This window comes from Notechis scutatus, chromosome 2 (assembly GCF_049901735.1).
Source record: "Notechis scutatus isolate UNSWTSFEM ecotype Mainland chromosome 2, rNotScu1.2, whole genome shotgun sequence".
NCBI classification, from domain to species: Eukaryota; Metazoa; Chordata; class Lepidosauria; order Squamata; family Elapidae; genus Notechis; species Notechis scutatus.
This window is the reverse complement of record NC_142010.1, coordinates 222,834,588-222,849,757: the sequence shown is the minus strand read 5'-3', so window position 1 is coordinate 222,849,757 and position 15,170 is coordinate 222,834,588. Positions and strand designations below refer to the sequence as shown.

Here is a 15,170-nt window from a genome sequence, read left to right as displayed (position 1 = left end):
GTGCAATCAATCGTTAAAACATTCATTTCCCAGGTGGCAACTGATGAGAGTAAAAGACTTCGCTACACAAACTGAGCATACTACAGACAGAGGATTTCATACTCATAATCTCTAGCTTCCAGCCACATTTAACCCTGCAGTGTTACCAGACACCTTCTAGCTAGCTTACCTTTTAAGTTTTCTAGGTATTGTGGCAAATGCCACGATGGAGCATAGGGCTACCGTTGTACACGGCAGCCTGTTTTATTTTATAGCTGAGAGGTGTTGTGCTATAATGTAAAATATACTTACATACAATAAATATACTGTATAATATACAATGAATTTCTGGGGTATGTAGCTTCTAAGAAAAATCAGGGATTCTGCCTTTGATAAATAGAAAAGAATGTCTGTGGGTACAACAGGACTCCATTGATGCTATACTGGAAACCACAGGCCAATATTTTGCAGACTCCAATGCAATGAAACACTTTACTTACATTAGAGCACTTGGTTAAGTGGCTTGGCTGGTATAAATTATTTCTTTTAGAAAGGAGTATTATTGAAAATTACTCAGCACTGGTCTTTTATGTGTTTTGGTTAAAAAAATGAAAGTGTTACAAAACTTTACAATGGGATTCAGCTGTACAGTATCCATCTTCCCATTGTTTCAGACACTCTGTTCATGTCTGCATGAAAGTTTATGCAAAAATAAAGCCCTTAGTGATTCTTCATTTACAACCATGAAAAATGTTTTTCTTTTCGCTTCAAGTATTAAATGGGTTGCGATACAAATGGAACTCCTACTGCTCTGGCTGTAGTGTAAATAGCATTCTACTCTCAGATTTTGATGTTTAGACTCTGTGGACTTTTAGTAGTTCCTAGAAGAATTATGAACATGGTATCTTAGAAAAAAGCAGCTTGAGTTCTCTGTTTAACTGGACGCTGCACACTGTCAGGTTTAGTCAATCAAATATATAGCATGCTTTCTTCCCTTTTCCCTTTGAAAATCTTCTAAAAAGTATTCTAGAAATTAACAATAAAGACCTCAAGAAAAAAAAATGCAACTACTAGATACTGTGCTTAATCATTTGCTGTGACAAAGGCTACACAGTCTTTTTCCCCTGATGCAAATACTTCCATTTAACAATAATATGATAACTGCTGATCTCTCTGTGAGTTGGATTCACAGTCTAAGAGATTGCAGAAGAAGCAGTTAGAAATAACAACAAAGCATTGGAAACCCCAAATGTATCAGATTCATTTTAATAAATTGCTTTTAATAGTCTTTAATACTTGCTGTTCAGGATTTTGTACAGATTTGCTGTCCCATAGCAATTTATTTCATTGGCCTAGGATACCTGATTTATTGATTTTATTGGTTACATATTGTTGCTATTGTTGCTAATTCTTAGAAATGTTCTTGTATGTCTGAATGATAGCCATGGATTTCATTTATACCATAGTTATGCTTGCATTGTCTTAGAAGTAAAATATATTAATTGTGTCAGAAGCCTGAAGCATGGTATAAAACAGCTTTACTGATTACTAAGCATGCTGAGGAAATCAGTTTGTTTAATAAAAATATAAATAATATGCATGAACTGCAAAGTAATCTAAAAGGTGGAGATCGTCTGTGTCTGTCTTATAGTTGAATCAGAGGCATAAATACTCAGAAAGTCTCACTGAGTTTAATAGGATTTATTCCCATTTCAGAATACAAAGGATTAGGATCTAAGAGATGGTTCTAGATTAAGAAATAGAATAGTTTTATAGTTCTTCAATTCATTTAAGATCACCTTTAACATCTTGCAAAGGCTTATAATATGTATTATGCTGTATTATATAGCCTCCTTCCCTAGCTTGAATGTCAATTAGTTTAAAAGTTAAACACACTGGGTAGAATTCCAGGAAATCATGAGTTCCAGTTCTGCCTTTGGCATCGAGCCAAGTAGACGATTTTGGGCCTAACATTTTCTCTCATCTCATAGAAGAAAGCAATGGTGAAGGACTTCTGATGCCAAGAAAACTACATGCCTTTGTCTGTTTAAATGCAAGAACTCAAGGTTTTTTTTCACTAGCGTTCATTGGAAATAATGAAGTCATGCATGTCTGTAAGACATCAGATTTGAGAAAGGTTTCTTTTTTTAAAATAAAGTTTTATTTGGGTTTTCACACACAAAATACAAGTAAAACATCTTTTTTGAAAAATAGCATGGTCCCAGGTTGAACTTCTTTATACAGACACAAAACTCAATTTCATGCTCCTTTTTGTGTTCTATTCCATATCTTATACTATTCTACATTTTCTATATAGTTTTTCCCCTCTTTTAATTTTCTCAATTTTATTTTGATTATCTCATCTCAATTCAAATCATTATATTTATACTTTTGTCTGTTCTGTTTCAATTTCGTATTATCTTTTCTCATTAAACAGATTTTCTCCTGTAGTTACTAATTGGAGTATGACACCTTTATATCTTTCAATTACATCCATTCAACTCTTATTTAAACTTCAATATATACCTTAAGGTTATGACCTTCAATATAATACATAATACATAACTTCCAATCGAATTCTGCTTGGTACATTCTTATAATACACACTATATTCTTTAAAAAAAAAAGGATTATAAATATATGTAATTATAAACCCTCATTCCATTCCAATTCAGTTCTATCATGAATAATCATTAAAATCTTAACATCTTTAACACTTCTTTTCAATTAAATATCATACTTACTTAAAGACACATATAATCTCCATAATTAATTTTTCCCTTATTTCTCTTCACATATGTTTTGTAAATCATTAAATACTCATTTTGTTACATTTATTTGTTGACAAGCATTCCACTGAATCACGATAGCTATTTTTTCAAACATGTTAATCATACATTGTTTCATATTTTCTAAAATTATTTCTGTTTCTAATATAACAATACTATCTTATGTACCTTTGCAGAATCCCTTTTTCCATTAAGTTTTCACCCATTATCTCTAAATAGACCCTGTTTCTCTATATTTTGTTTCTGTCCTTTATAACTTCTTTTTCTTTCTTTCTTCCCTCTCATCTTCTCCGTCCCCTTTTTACCCCCTTGTCTCTCTACTTCTAATTCTCTCTTCTGCAAATTTCCCTCTTCTGTTGCTTTCTGATTTTATACTTATTTTTCACTCTATTCTTTTTGGAGTTGTTTTTCCCAATCTTAAACTTTCCATTCTCTTTCCCCTCTTTCCTTTTTTTCCTCCATTTAAGATTAGTTGTTTATTAAAGATGGCTTCTTCTTTGTCGCAATCTTCTTGTTCTGCAGGCATTTCTTGTTGTTTCTCATAATTCCAAATCTCCATTTCTAAAAACTGAAATACGAAGCCAAAGGAACCTCTCCCTTGTTGTGCATCTTCTTTGTACTTTTTAAGTTTCATTTGCAGTTCTTCTAAAAGTGGAGCCATTTTAAACAGTTTTAAACAACCACCCGATTGATTTTAGTCAATCAAATACAATAACCAAAAATCCAGAAACCATCAAGTAATCCAAATAGTCCTGAGTTATATCTTCTTATTTCTTTTTCCACTTTCTCTTCCTGGGGTTTTTGTTGTGATATTTCAGTTAGAATGTATCTTTTGGAAGTCTTGTTGAGATTTTGCTGTAAGTTCTTTTTAATTCCAGGCAGTCTCCTCCCTTCCAGATCCTGCCCTTTTATTCTTTTTCTCTCCTTTCCTGTTTTCAAAAACTTTTGATTATCCAGAAATCTTTATTATCCCTTTGACTTTTTATTTTCAGCATTAAATGCCTATTAATGTCAAAGTGGATTTTTTTCCAATTTCTTGCTTAAGTATCTTAGCTGTCAGTATAGGAAAAGGAGAAAAAAAAACAAATCTTTTCCCTTTTCTCTCTCCTTCGCAGCTTAAAAATCTTCTTAGGGAACAATGTTATTGTTTTTTTTTTTAATAGTTTCAATTCCAGGGTTTGTTGCTTTTGCTGTTTGACCCGGTCAATCAAATCTTTCTCTTCTTATCTTCCTCCTGCACATTCTTTTCCGGTCGAGTTCTTCTTTGTGGTGGCCATTTCTGACCACCGCTACAACCGCCTTCAGGAAAGGGAGTAATGGCCAGCTGGGGAGGAGAGATGCGGCTCTCCTCAACCCTGCAGGCAGTCTCCCCCCTCTTCACCACCTCTACGGGGTGGCTTAGCCCGAAACCAGCCAGCTCGGGGCGCTCCAGTGGCGAGTACGGATCGAAGCCTCGCAGAGACGAGGCTTCGGTCTGTCGCTGAAGGAGCTCAAACCGGAAGTCAGATTTGGGAAAGGTTTCTTGATGTGAATATTTAGGTAACGGAAGGTATTAGAAACAAAGTGTGGATAAAGCAGTGATACTCAGTAGACTGTGCCTTCTCATTTCCACTTGTTTCTATTGGCAAAACCATGTGTACCAGGTCATCCATGAAGATGTTTTGTTTAAGCAAGGCCTTGCATGAATTATTCATCAAACTATGTGAATTGCAGTCTTGTTACATCGTTTCAGTGATCATCTAGAAAAAGGGATTATTTATTACAAAATGTAGGGCAGCATACAAGTTTAACAAATTATTAAATTATTAACATTGTGAATCAGATGTATGCTCTTTATATTTCTGAAATATGACAGTTTGAATGAAAAATTCATGGGTAGCATAGTTTTGCAGAACCCAGTAATTAAAGATAATAAAATTAATATGACATTAAGCTATTCTAATTTCTAAAAAGTTATATTATGATTTTTAAAATTAGCAACCTAAAGAATACATTGGAAGAGGAAGAAAATATTTGTTTGTTAAATATATATTCCATATTTCCTCTAGAACATAAGACAATATGCATGCCCTCTGCTAGTTTTTCAGAACAATGACTTGCACAAAGTTCCTAACCACTCTGGGAGCTTAGTAGCAGACTTAGTAGCTGCCTGATATTAACATTACTGATTCTTTTTTTGTTATAAATATGAAAAATGACCAAGTCCTAAATTAGTTTGTTTCTTCCTTCTTGCCTTCCTCCTTTCTTCTTTATAGGAAAAACACTCACAATATTAATGAATGAGAAGAGCACTATCCCTACTGAATTTGTGCTCCTTGGAATCTTGGTTTCCGAATTCCAAACTCCAGATTTGTCAAACTTCCAGGTGCTGTGACACACTCTGCCCCCCGCTCCCGGCAAATAAAAATATCATATAGTCCTCATCTAACAAAACCAGTTATTTCTTTGAGCTATGTCTTACCAAGAAATAAACCCAACAAATACTGTAAATAAATTTTTTAGTACACATACAAAAACAAACCAATAATAAAATCTTGAAAGATTATAAAACAAAACATTTTCTGCCAACAGCAAAATAATCAAATTGGAAATCATGTCCCTCTCTGGGAAGAATATGCAAATTCATATGCAAATTCTGACATGCAAGAATATGCAAATTCTGACATATCTCCTGAAATGTGAGCTATGCCTGTGAGTTACCCAATATCATTGCTCTATCACATTTTCACTCTGTACTCAGCAACTACAAAAAAGCAAGAACAAGTTCTGATAGTGATCCACTGATCCAGTCACTCAGACAACAGCAAATTCCAGCCATTTATAAACCTAAGGATCCAGGATTTCCTGAAAGACTGTGTATTTTTTCTCCAAATGTCAAGAACATCTCATTATCAGAATGTAAATGCCTTTACAGGTAGTCCTCAACTTGCGAACACAATTGAACTCAAAATTTATGTTGTTAGGTGAGAAACTTGTTGAGTGAGTTTTGTCCCATTTTATGACTTTTCTTGCCACATTTGTTAACTGAATCACTGAAGTTGTTAAATTAATAACATGGTTGTTAAGTTAATCTGGCTTCCCCATTGACTTTGCTTGTCAGAAGGTTGCAAAAAGGGATCACGTGACCTGGAACACTGCAACCGTCATAAATATGAACCAGTTGTCAAGCATCCAAATGTAAATTACGTGATTATGGGTTTTCTGCCGGGGTTATAAATATGAAAAATAGTCATAGGTCACTTTTTTCAGTGCTATTGTAACTTTGAACAATCACTAAATGAACTGTTGTAAGTCAAATACTACCTGTATATGAATTATGAAGTTCTGTAAAATAGACAAAAGCACAAGGTAATGCTAATGCAAAGTTCTGTAGCTTCAATAAAATTCATAACTAAGTGCAAAATGTTTCTGAAATTTTATGGACTTTTTTCTGTGTGCACGAGTTAAATTTCAGCATTGTTCTCAAGCACCATTAAATCCCATTATTAAAGTACACAGATTAAGCTATTGAGAGTACAATGTCCCTAGCCAGGTACAATAATTCAGTGTCATCTTGTTCTGGGAAGTTACATTGTGCTCTTTTTTGTGGTTGATGGAGAGTGTTTTATAAACTTTCAATAGTCAAAGCATATTTATAATATATCTGGGTCAGGGATTGTGATTCACTGCTGCCACCTATTAACTGTCTAGATTTTTTCAGTCTTGGTATCATACAATCATTTTCTCAATATAAATTGGTGGCATTTAAAAAAAAAAGAAAACAAAGAGAATGACTTTCAAAACAAGCTTATCTTGGACTCTATCTATCCACTAAGTTTCAGACATGTTCTATTATCTTGATGGGCATGAATGAAAAAGTTTTTCTGTTCCTTATTGTACTACAATTACTAGCATGCGGGAAAACAGTTTAACTTCCCCTTGTTGACCCTGGGTATTTATTCAACTCTTTTTTTAAAAAAATCATCCAAACATCTGAATTTTTCCTAATGTATCATTGTCATTGCTTTATAAATCAGTCAGGATTATCTCCTCATATTAAAGTCTGACAATAGAAAGCTAGAACAGTAAAACTTTTTTATATCATAATTCTTTTATTAAAGATTTTTTTTTCATTAGAACAAAATAAATCTAATAAAAAAAGAAAGAAAGTAAAATATAATCAAATGCAAAAGAAAAAAAGGAAAACAAAAGAGAAATAACTAAAGAAAGTAAAGTAGATGGTTTCTGGACTTCTTTTCAGCAGATATTAACAAACCCATAATCTCCTGTCCCTCTTAATTATGCCAGAAATATCTTCAGCTCAGTTCGTCTTTTTTTTAATCATTAAATCCATCACTCATCATTTCTTTTCAAAATTTGATAAATAAATACATTAGCTCTGTTTTTCAAATATGTCCATAGTCTACATCTAGTATAATCATAATGAGCTTTTCAGATTCAAAGAGCTGGTAGTAAGAGAACTAATGTGGTAGTTATAAAACAATATTTGTTTTAGTAGGTCTACCATATCTTGCAAAAATCTTATTGCCATAAGATGTCAACACACATTTTATGTTGTATAACATTTTTGTTGCCATCCACTGGTTGTCTGGAGTTTTGCAGATAGTTAGCTGTAGTGTTATCCTCTCCCTTAACATATTTCTGCTTTTAAAAAAAACTGTGCTGCAAATGAGATTTACAATATATGTATGTTTGGAACATTTTTATTGTTTCAGCTGTGTTTTATGTAAACTAACTAACTTTGTGATGTTTCTCCAGTAATTTGTCTTCCAATCAAACGGGTGTATTCATGGGTATTTATCTTGTGTGTTAGGCTAGTAGAGTGCTATATTTCAGATTTTTCAACAGTGTAATTGCTTTGTGCTATGGAAGATTGAAAAAAGAAACTTTCCATTTAAAATCCTTCATTCACTGCATTATTTGAGATAAAAAGTTCATGGAACATAATCTTTGATTTGATTAATGCTTCTCTTTTTTTATAGTATAAATGCTTCATTTTATCACAATGCAGTTTTCTAAACAATCAGTTTCTATAGTACCATGCAAAAGCCTTTTGTGTAATATTAAAATTAGACTTACAGAGCTACATTTAAAATGAACTAGCATTTCTATGTGAAACTGGAACTTTTCTTATAATAAATTTTCCAGATAGTTTTGCTTCAAACAGAACTCACCCCTTATAGCGTGTGCCTTTTTCCTGCAGGAAATGGAGGGAAACCAGTATAAGTAATCCCCGACTTACAACCATTCATTTAGTGACCATTCAAAGTTACAACACCAAAAAAAAGTGACTTATGACCCTTTTTCACACTTATGACCATTGCAGCATCCCCATGGTCATGTGATCCAAATTCAGACACTTGGCAATTGATTCATAGTTATGACCTTTGCAGTGTCCTGGGGTCATGCAATCCACTTTTGCGACCTTCTGAGAAGCAAAGTCAATGAGAAAGCCAGATTTACTTAACCGTGTTGCTAACTTAACAACTGCAGTGATTCACTTAACAACTGTGGCTAGAAAGGTTGTAAAATGGGACAAAACTCACTCAACGAATGTCTCACTTACCAACAGAAATGTTGGACTCAATGTTGGTCGTAAGTCAAGGACTACCTGTATTGCAATCACTAGAAAGTTCATAATCAAGGCTATATTGTCTGAGTTGTAATTGTGTAACAACCTGTGTTTTATATATCTGTTATATTCCTACACTGCTGGTTTTGTTGAGAGGAAAATCTATAATTATGTTTCCATCAGAGGAAACATATTTATCTCATAATGTAAAAATATGCATTCAGATCCCCAGATTCTCGATAAGACCTTCTATCCATGCAAGATTTTAGTATGTTATATTGGAGCTCCTACGTTTCACTGTGCTAGTGGAAATATATTGTGTGATACAAGATTTCATCACTGGATAATTTTCATCCTACTGGGGAATCTCTGACTGTGACATTTTCTAAGAAAATGTATAAATAATGAATAGTAAGTTGCAAATGAATAACTAGAAAGTACATGTGGTGTTAAGCTTTCATTGTCGTGTCCTGCTTTGTACTTCCAGAATATTGTGGAAGTTAAGAGCCTATTTTAAATTTTCCTAACCTATTTTCCAATAAATATCCTCAGAATATAACTCCCCACTGGCTAGGAATTCTGACGAAGGGTTGTAGTCTCAACTCACAGAGAGAACAATGGATTGATAAAATGTTTTTTGCTGATGATGACACTGTACATTTTTACAATTCCGTATTTACTGGATTTTATGTGAGGGAACAATTCTCTGCTTGAGAATTTTCTATTAAGTAAGGACAAAAGAATGTCAGATATCATTACATACTTCCTGCTTATTTTTAGAATTTTGAAGGGCAACATTTGGACTCTTCAGAAATATATACATTCTTCGTACAAATTAATTTCTTGTTTAAATTTTCTTTTCAAAATTTTATAAAATCGAAGGTTACACATACAGGGTAGATATGCATATTAATAATATCAGTCTGAGAAGAGAAATACATTTTTAGAATATATTAGACTCCTGTCCCTTGATTCTTTGCAGAAACTTAACAGTCAAACTATTTGTTACAAATTATTTTTGGCAATAGTAGCATAAATGTTTTGTTAATACTAATGTATATTTTGGCCTTCAGAGTATTAAACGCTAGCAGCACTGAACATTTCATATGTTGATGATTTAAGTATTAAGTTATATTTTATATAACATTAGCTACATAATTATTTAAGGATATTATCAACTAACTAAAATGTATTACTTTCATAGAGCCACTTTGCCAATTTCTTTAGCAATATATTGGAAAGCAAAATATAACTCCATTACTTTTTGACATGTATGTCATACCTGAGTGATTTCATTGTGGTCTGCTAAAACTCAAATATGTCATGAGAGACTTGCTGTCTTGTTAATCAGCATTGTGCTCTTGTTAGATGGATCAGTTCTTGAATATGTATGGTTTGGGCAATGGAATATAACATGCACATGGCAGTATAATTTTATTACTTTTACTATATGAGCAATCTGCAACACTGCATAGCCATTCAAAAGCTCTTTGCACACTCTGGAATTCTCTCAAGAGAAATTAAAGGTTACAGGTTTACAGTGCACCAATAAGCAGAAAATATGCTTTTAAAAGTTACTGTTACTTTCATCTTCATAAGTGAAGGGATGGAAAATGTATAGATGGTGTATATAAATAGGCCTAGGAAAGACCATTTCAAAAATTCATTCATTCATTCGTTCGTTCATTCATTCATTCTCACATTTCTATACCACCCCTCTCCCTTAAAAAGGGACTCTAATGAACACTTCCCAAATTAAATTCTCAAATTAAAATGCAGTTTGGAACAGAGTTCAGCTCTGTGGTTTGCAGTTCAGTGTTGATTCAAAAGTGTCATATACAAATTCATATATTTAGGACAGTTTTTTTAAAAGAAATAAATGCCTATTATTAAAATGGTAATTGTTGATGCAGTATTTACTGGAACTGACTTCCTAATTAATATAAATAGAAAGGATGCGGGCTAGCTATATATACTTCCAAACATGAACAGACCGTTGCAGAAAAATATCTAAAACAGTAGCTAGGAACAAATGATGGAAGAAAACCTGATGAAATTCATTTAGGGGTAATTTTTTTTATTCCTGATGCTGAGGTATTGTCTCCACAAGCACATTGAAAGTGACGTCAGTTTGTTTTTCTGGGAAAGATGCAAAGCAAAAAAAGTGGCTAGCCATGCACGTGTATGGAGAAACAGCCTAGAGCAGCTTCCAGTGCAGTTGAATGATTCAGAAAGAGATGCTTGGTATGCTCTTCTGTGGATTAAGAAGCACCTTTTTCAAAGGACTGGCAGAGCCCTGGGGGTCTATTTCAGAAGTCTTTCCTCTTAGTGCTTATTCAGCCCTTAATGTGCAGTGTTGACTTCTAAAAAAATCAAAATAGTTGTCTAGGCTTTCTGCTTGACTTTATTCCTGTTTCTTCTTTTTTCTGATGTTTCTGTCAGAAGCATGTCTTAGCACAAAACTAAGCCAAAGCACAGATCTAATTAACTAAAAGCATCATGTAATTTTGTGATTATACTGTATTCCTTATTTTCTCTTGTTTCCTTTTATTCTTTTCTATTTCACTTCTAGCAAAGTTTCCCTGAAAAATATTTGTTGTTACTTGTTCAGCCTATTGCCTAATATAATTCAGGCATTTCATAAATAATAAAACCACTGTTAATGAAACTTAACCTTGGTGTGTGGTTTTTAAAAAAATCTTTTGCACATTATGTTTGTGTTCTTAATATGTCTATTTGTTAGTTAAAATTGAGTATATAATCATAAGCAGATATTACTCTATGAGCGTGGAAAGCATATTTCAAGATCATGTTTATAATTCTAATTGGACAGTTAATAAAATATTTTACATAAAATTGAGATGGTATTCATTAAATACTAGCTATTTTGAATATTTCTATTTTTCTAGGAATAATGTACATGTTAGCTTTTTTGAGTGCCAAGTAATTGCTGTAGTAGAAATAACAGCAAAGTATGAACATACTTTATCATAAATTGAAATGAAATGGGCCAAGGGAAATATAAAGAAAATAATGGATATTTAGAAACTAGAGAGGCTCAGCTCCCGCAGCTTAATTTGCTGAAAGCATTTGCACAATTATAGCCTAAAAATCTGTAAGGCATTATAGCTATATGCTGCCTGCTTTTTAGCTTCTAAGTTGGAAGAATAGACACTCACCCATTTTTTCTTAAATTCTATTTTTTTAAATATTATATGTAGGATGCTAAGCATATCCATGCTTTAAACTGTACAAAATAGAAAAAGTTGGGGAAAATATGCTTCATTTCAAATTCACCATACAGATTTTTCTGAAGAAGAGAGCTAGAACTGAGTACACTTTAGTTTTATAAATCCTGTCACTTGAATGCTTGGGGGAATTTAATTGACTAATATTGCTATGTTTGCCTACAGCATTCACAAAAATGTTTGTACATACTTATACAAATAGCCCTAAATAGATAGACATGTTCACACCTCAGACTTGTGAAAATTGCTATGCAATGTTTAAAGATGCAGAAGTAGGTCAGCAAAGCTTATAAAACTTTTTGTGAGTTGAGATGAAGCTTGTAAAATACCTAACGTCTGAAAAAGCTTTAATAGCAATTTCCTAAGATTTCCTAAGAACTAAATACATAACATGTTAGTCATCCGTTGCTTCTATTTTTACAGGTTTTGAATCATGAGTGACCTAGGTTTTCTGTGATGTCGCTAGGAGTTTTTTTCACTGTGGAATGGACTGACAAGAGAGTCTGGAGATTTGACAGCAGACTTAAGAAAACTCTGGAACAGTGATTCCTGCTTTTTTTTTCATTGGACAAAAGTACTCCAAAGGAAATATCTCTTTACTACCAACTACAATTTCGCCCCCAATTTCTGCCACTTCAAATGAAGACAGGACAGTATTAGTACATCTTTCTGATTTGAAGAATATCACCTTCTGAGACAGATGGTCTGTCAAATGCTATAGGATGCCTGCAGAGAACATCATAATGAAGAAGAACATGGATAGTTGTGCCAAGGCCTAATTGTCAGGATCACAGCCGATAAAGCTGCGCTGCCCTTTCCCTGCTGCCATAATAGGGTCATGAACAGCAGGGTGGACATGGCTGGCCTTGTTAACAACTTGCTAATATTGTTCCTTATTTTTCAAAACAGCTGTTGGGCTTTCAGAAGCCCTCTTTCCGTCTTCAAGAGGTGAGTGATTTAGACACATTTTGTGTTATTTATCACTTCAGAATCAATTTTGATAAATGTTACATGTTTTAAACAATAGCCTCTAATGGTAAACAACAATAAATTCATTTGGAAGAATTTAGTTGGCATGGTAATGCATTATGTGTAAATGTGTTGTAATTGACTAATGTATTATTTCAACATAAAATTTATTTATTAGCACATTTATAATGTTAACTTGATTAGCTAACAGATGACAATTTAAATAATTGGTAAACTTTCCTCTCAAATTATACCTTTCTCCTTTTCATCTGTACATGGTAATCTGTACACGTGTACATGGCAATAATATATTAGTTATTATGTGAACTGATCACTAATTCATTTTGCTAGTAAAAGGGATACTTTGGAAGTTTGAAAATAGTAGCAGGAATTAATAGTACACCTTGATAAATCTTACAAGCCAATACAAATACATTTAAATAGCAAGTGTCATTATAATGTTCAAATTTTCTATTAATTTTTAGGTATAAAGATGCTACTAGATCTAATTCCAATGAATGTCTTGGTAGCACCAGGCAGCTGGTTCCAATAGGTTTATCAGAATTTGCACTGGACATTCGTATGCCTGGAGTGACTCCAAAAGAGGTAAGAACATATGGACAAGACTAACTTGTACCTTATTTATCTACAGAAAATAAAACCATTAAGAGTTGAGTTGCATGATTTGGTACATCTCATTTGCAATGACTTCAAGACAGATTTCATAGGGAGCTGTTTATTGTTATAATTGCTGTTGCTGCTTTCAGGGTTTGTTTTCTAGGGTTTGTTTTCTATTGTACAACTCTGTATAACAAACTTTGAACGCTTTATATAGTAGTTCTAGTCAACATAAATTTGCTCAAGGCAATTGTTACAGTATGTCTCCAATCAGCTGTGTAATCTGAGCATGTCCATATAGCCAACCATCACATATCAAATAACAATATTAGGCCTAGAGATGCAAAAAAAAAAAAAAGTGTTTTATACTTCTTTAAAAGGACTATTAATACAGAATATTACTGAAACTTTAAAAAAACATACCCATAAATGTACGATTACCAAACATCTTGTTACAGCTTGGAAAAGTTGATTAGATAAACCAATGACATGTCAAGTAACTAACTATTATGCTGCTGTATTGTAATAGTTAAGCAGAAAAATAGATGTGCTAACGGGACAGTAATAAGGTATAAGGCTAAAAATATGACACATAGTTCTAGAGGCTTGCCATAATGGAACAGTCTTGGGAGTGTAGAGAAACTGAATTAGTATAAAAGATGATAGTAAAGAGTAAGTAAGGATTTTAAACAAGAAAATATAGTGCAAAAGAATTTGGTATAAACACACAGTGTGTTAAGGAATTTAGAGCTGATCTGGAGAAAGCTATAAAAAAGCCGTTGTGGAAAAACTTGGACAAGGGATTACTCAGATCAGAGATTCATTGATTGATTTATTGAATTTCTGTGCCACCCATCTTATTGATACAATGATTCTGGGCATCTTACAATATAATAAAGAGAAGAGATAAAAGGAAACAGGGCAAAGATACTCAAGGTAAGCCTATCTTGATTTTACTTAGTATAAAATGGACAGAAAAATCTTAGGCTTTTAAGATTCTGTTGTATTCTACACAATAAAGTAGTTGTCCTAGAATCCCTGTGGTATCTATTTCATGGCCTTCCTCAGAGAGCCAACAACAAGGGACAGTTAAGTGTGAATGTACATGTAAATTATTTTAGGAAAGTGATTGGAACACAAAGAGGAGACCTACAATGTTGTAGGTCTCCTGTGGGAAGTCCAGAAGTTGTCTTCTGTGATAAACAGCCATGTTTAGAAAAGCCTACATTATTGGCACCTTAGGTGTTTATATCTTCTAATAATATTTCCTGAAATAAGTGACCTTTTTTGTATCTGTATGGTGCCACAATAGTAATATGAATTTGGACGAACTGAAGACCACAGAAAAGATATGTGGTGACTGATAGTAAAACATGATCACAGCTCAACAAAACAAAAAGTGTGAGAAAAAAATTAAAGCAAAGCTTTCAAAATTCTTTATAATACTATATATCAATAAAATGCTACTATATTTTGGGGTTCTTTTTCTGATCCAGCCTATTCCAAAGGGCTGATATCAGTCTTGAAAATCTTGACAATTTTTTCCTTTTCCTTTCTCTTATACCAAAGAAAATCAAAACTGAGCAATGCCTTTTTTCCCAGGCTCATATTTTATTAACAGTCACCACATATCTTCACTAATGTTATCTCGGTAGAGAAAGAATAGAAAGTAAAGGAGTTGCTAGTTTCATGCAGAAGGCTATACCAATCCAAGCTGAGAGCCACTTTGGTTAAGGGACCAGACTACAAACTGGATGTCTGTGAATTCTACTCCTGTCTTAGGCCAGAAAGTCATCTTGATGACTTTGGCGCACTCTTTCTCTCAGCCCAATACACCTCAGAGTGTTTTTGTGAGAAAAATAGGAGGGGGAAGGAGTATTAGGTATCTTCGCTACCTTGAGTTATTTAGAAAAATAATAAAGGTGAGGTAAAAATAAATAAATGCCAATATTTTTGTGGGAGCAGGTTAAAAAATATTTAAAAGCCATAGTTGAG

At 33.3% G+C, this 15,170-nt stretch overlaps 1 protein-coding gene across 11 annotated transcripts in view; it reads left to right on the top strand.

The window, feature by feature from the left end:
- The window catches only part of PAM (peptidylglycine alpha-amidating monooxygenase), a 157,392-nt gene that overhangs the window by 40,155 nt on the left and 102,067 nt on the right, over nt 1-15,170 (top strand). For all 11 annotated transcript variants that reach the window (XM_087958114.1, XM_026672868.2, XM_026672860.2 and 8 more), the window contains 2 exons: nt 12,012-12,536; nt 13,043-13,163. In XM_087958114.1, coding sequence (XP_087814240.1) covers nt 12,427-12,536; nt 13,043-13,163 — 231 coding nt within the window. In that variant the 5' untranslated portion in view covers nt 12,012-12,426. The remainder of the gene's footprint in view (nt 1-12,011; nt 12,537-13,042; nt 13,164-15,170) is intronic.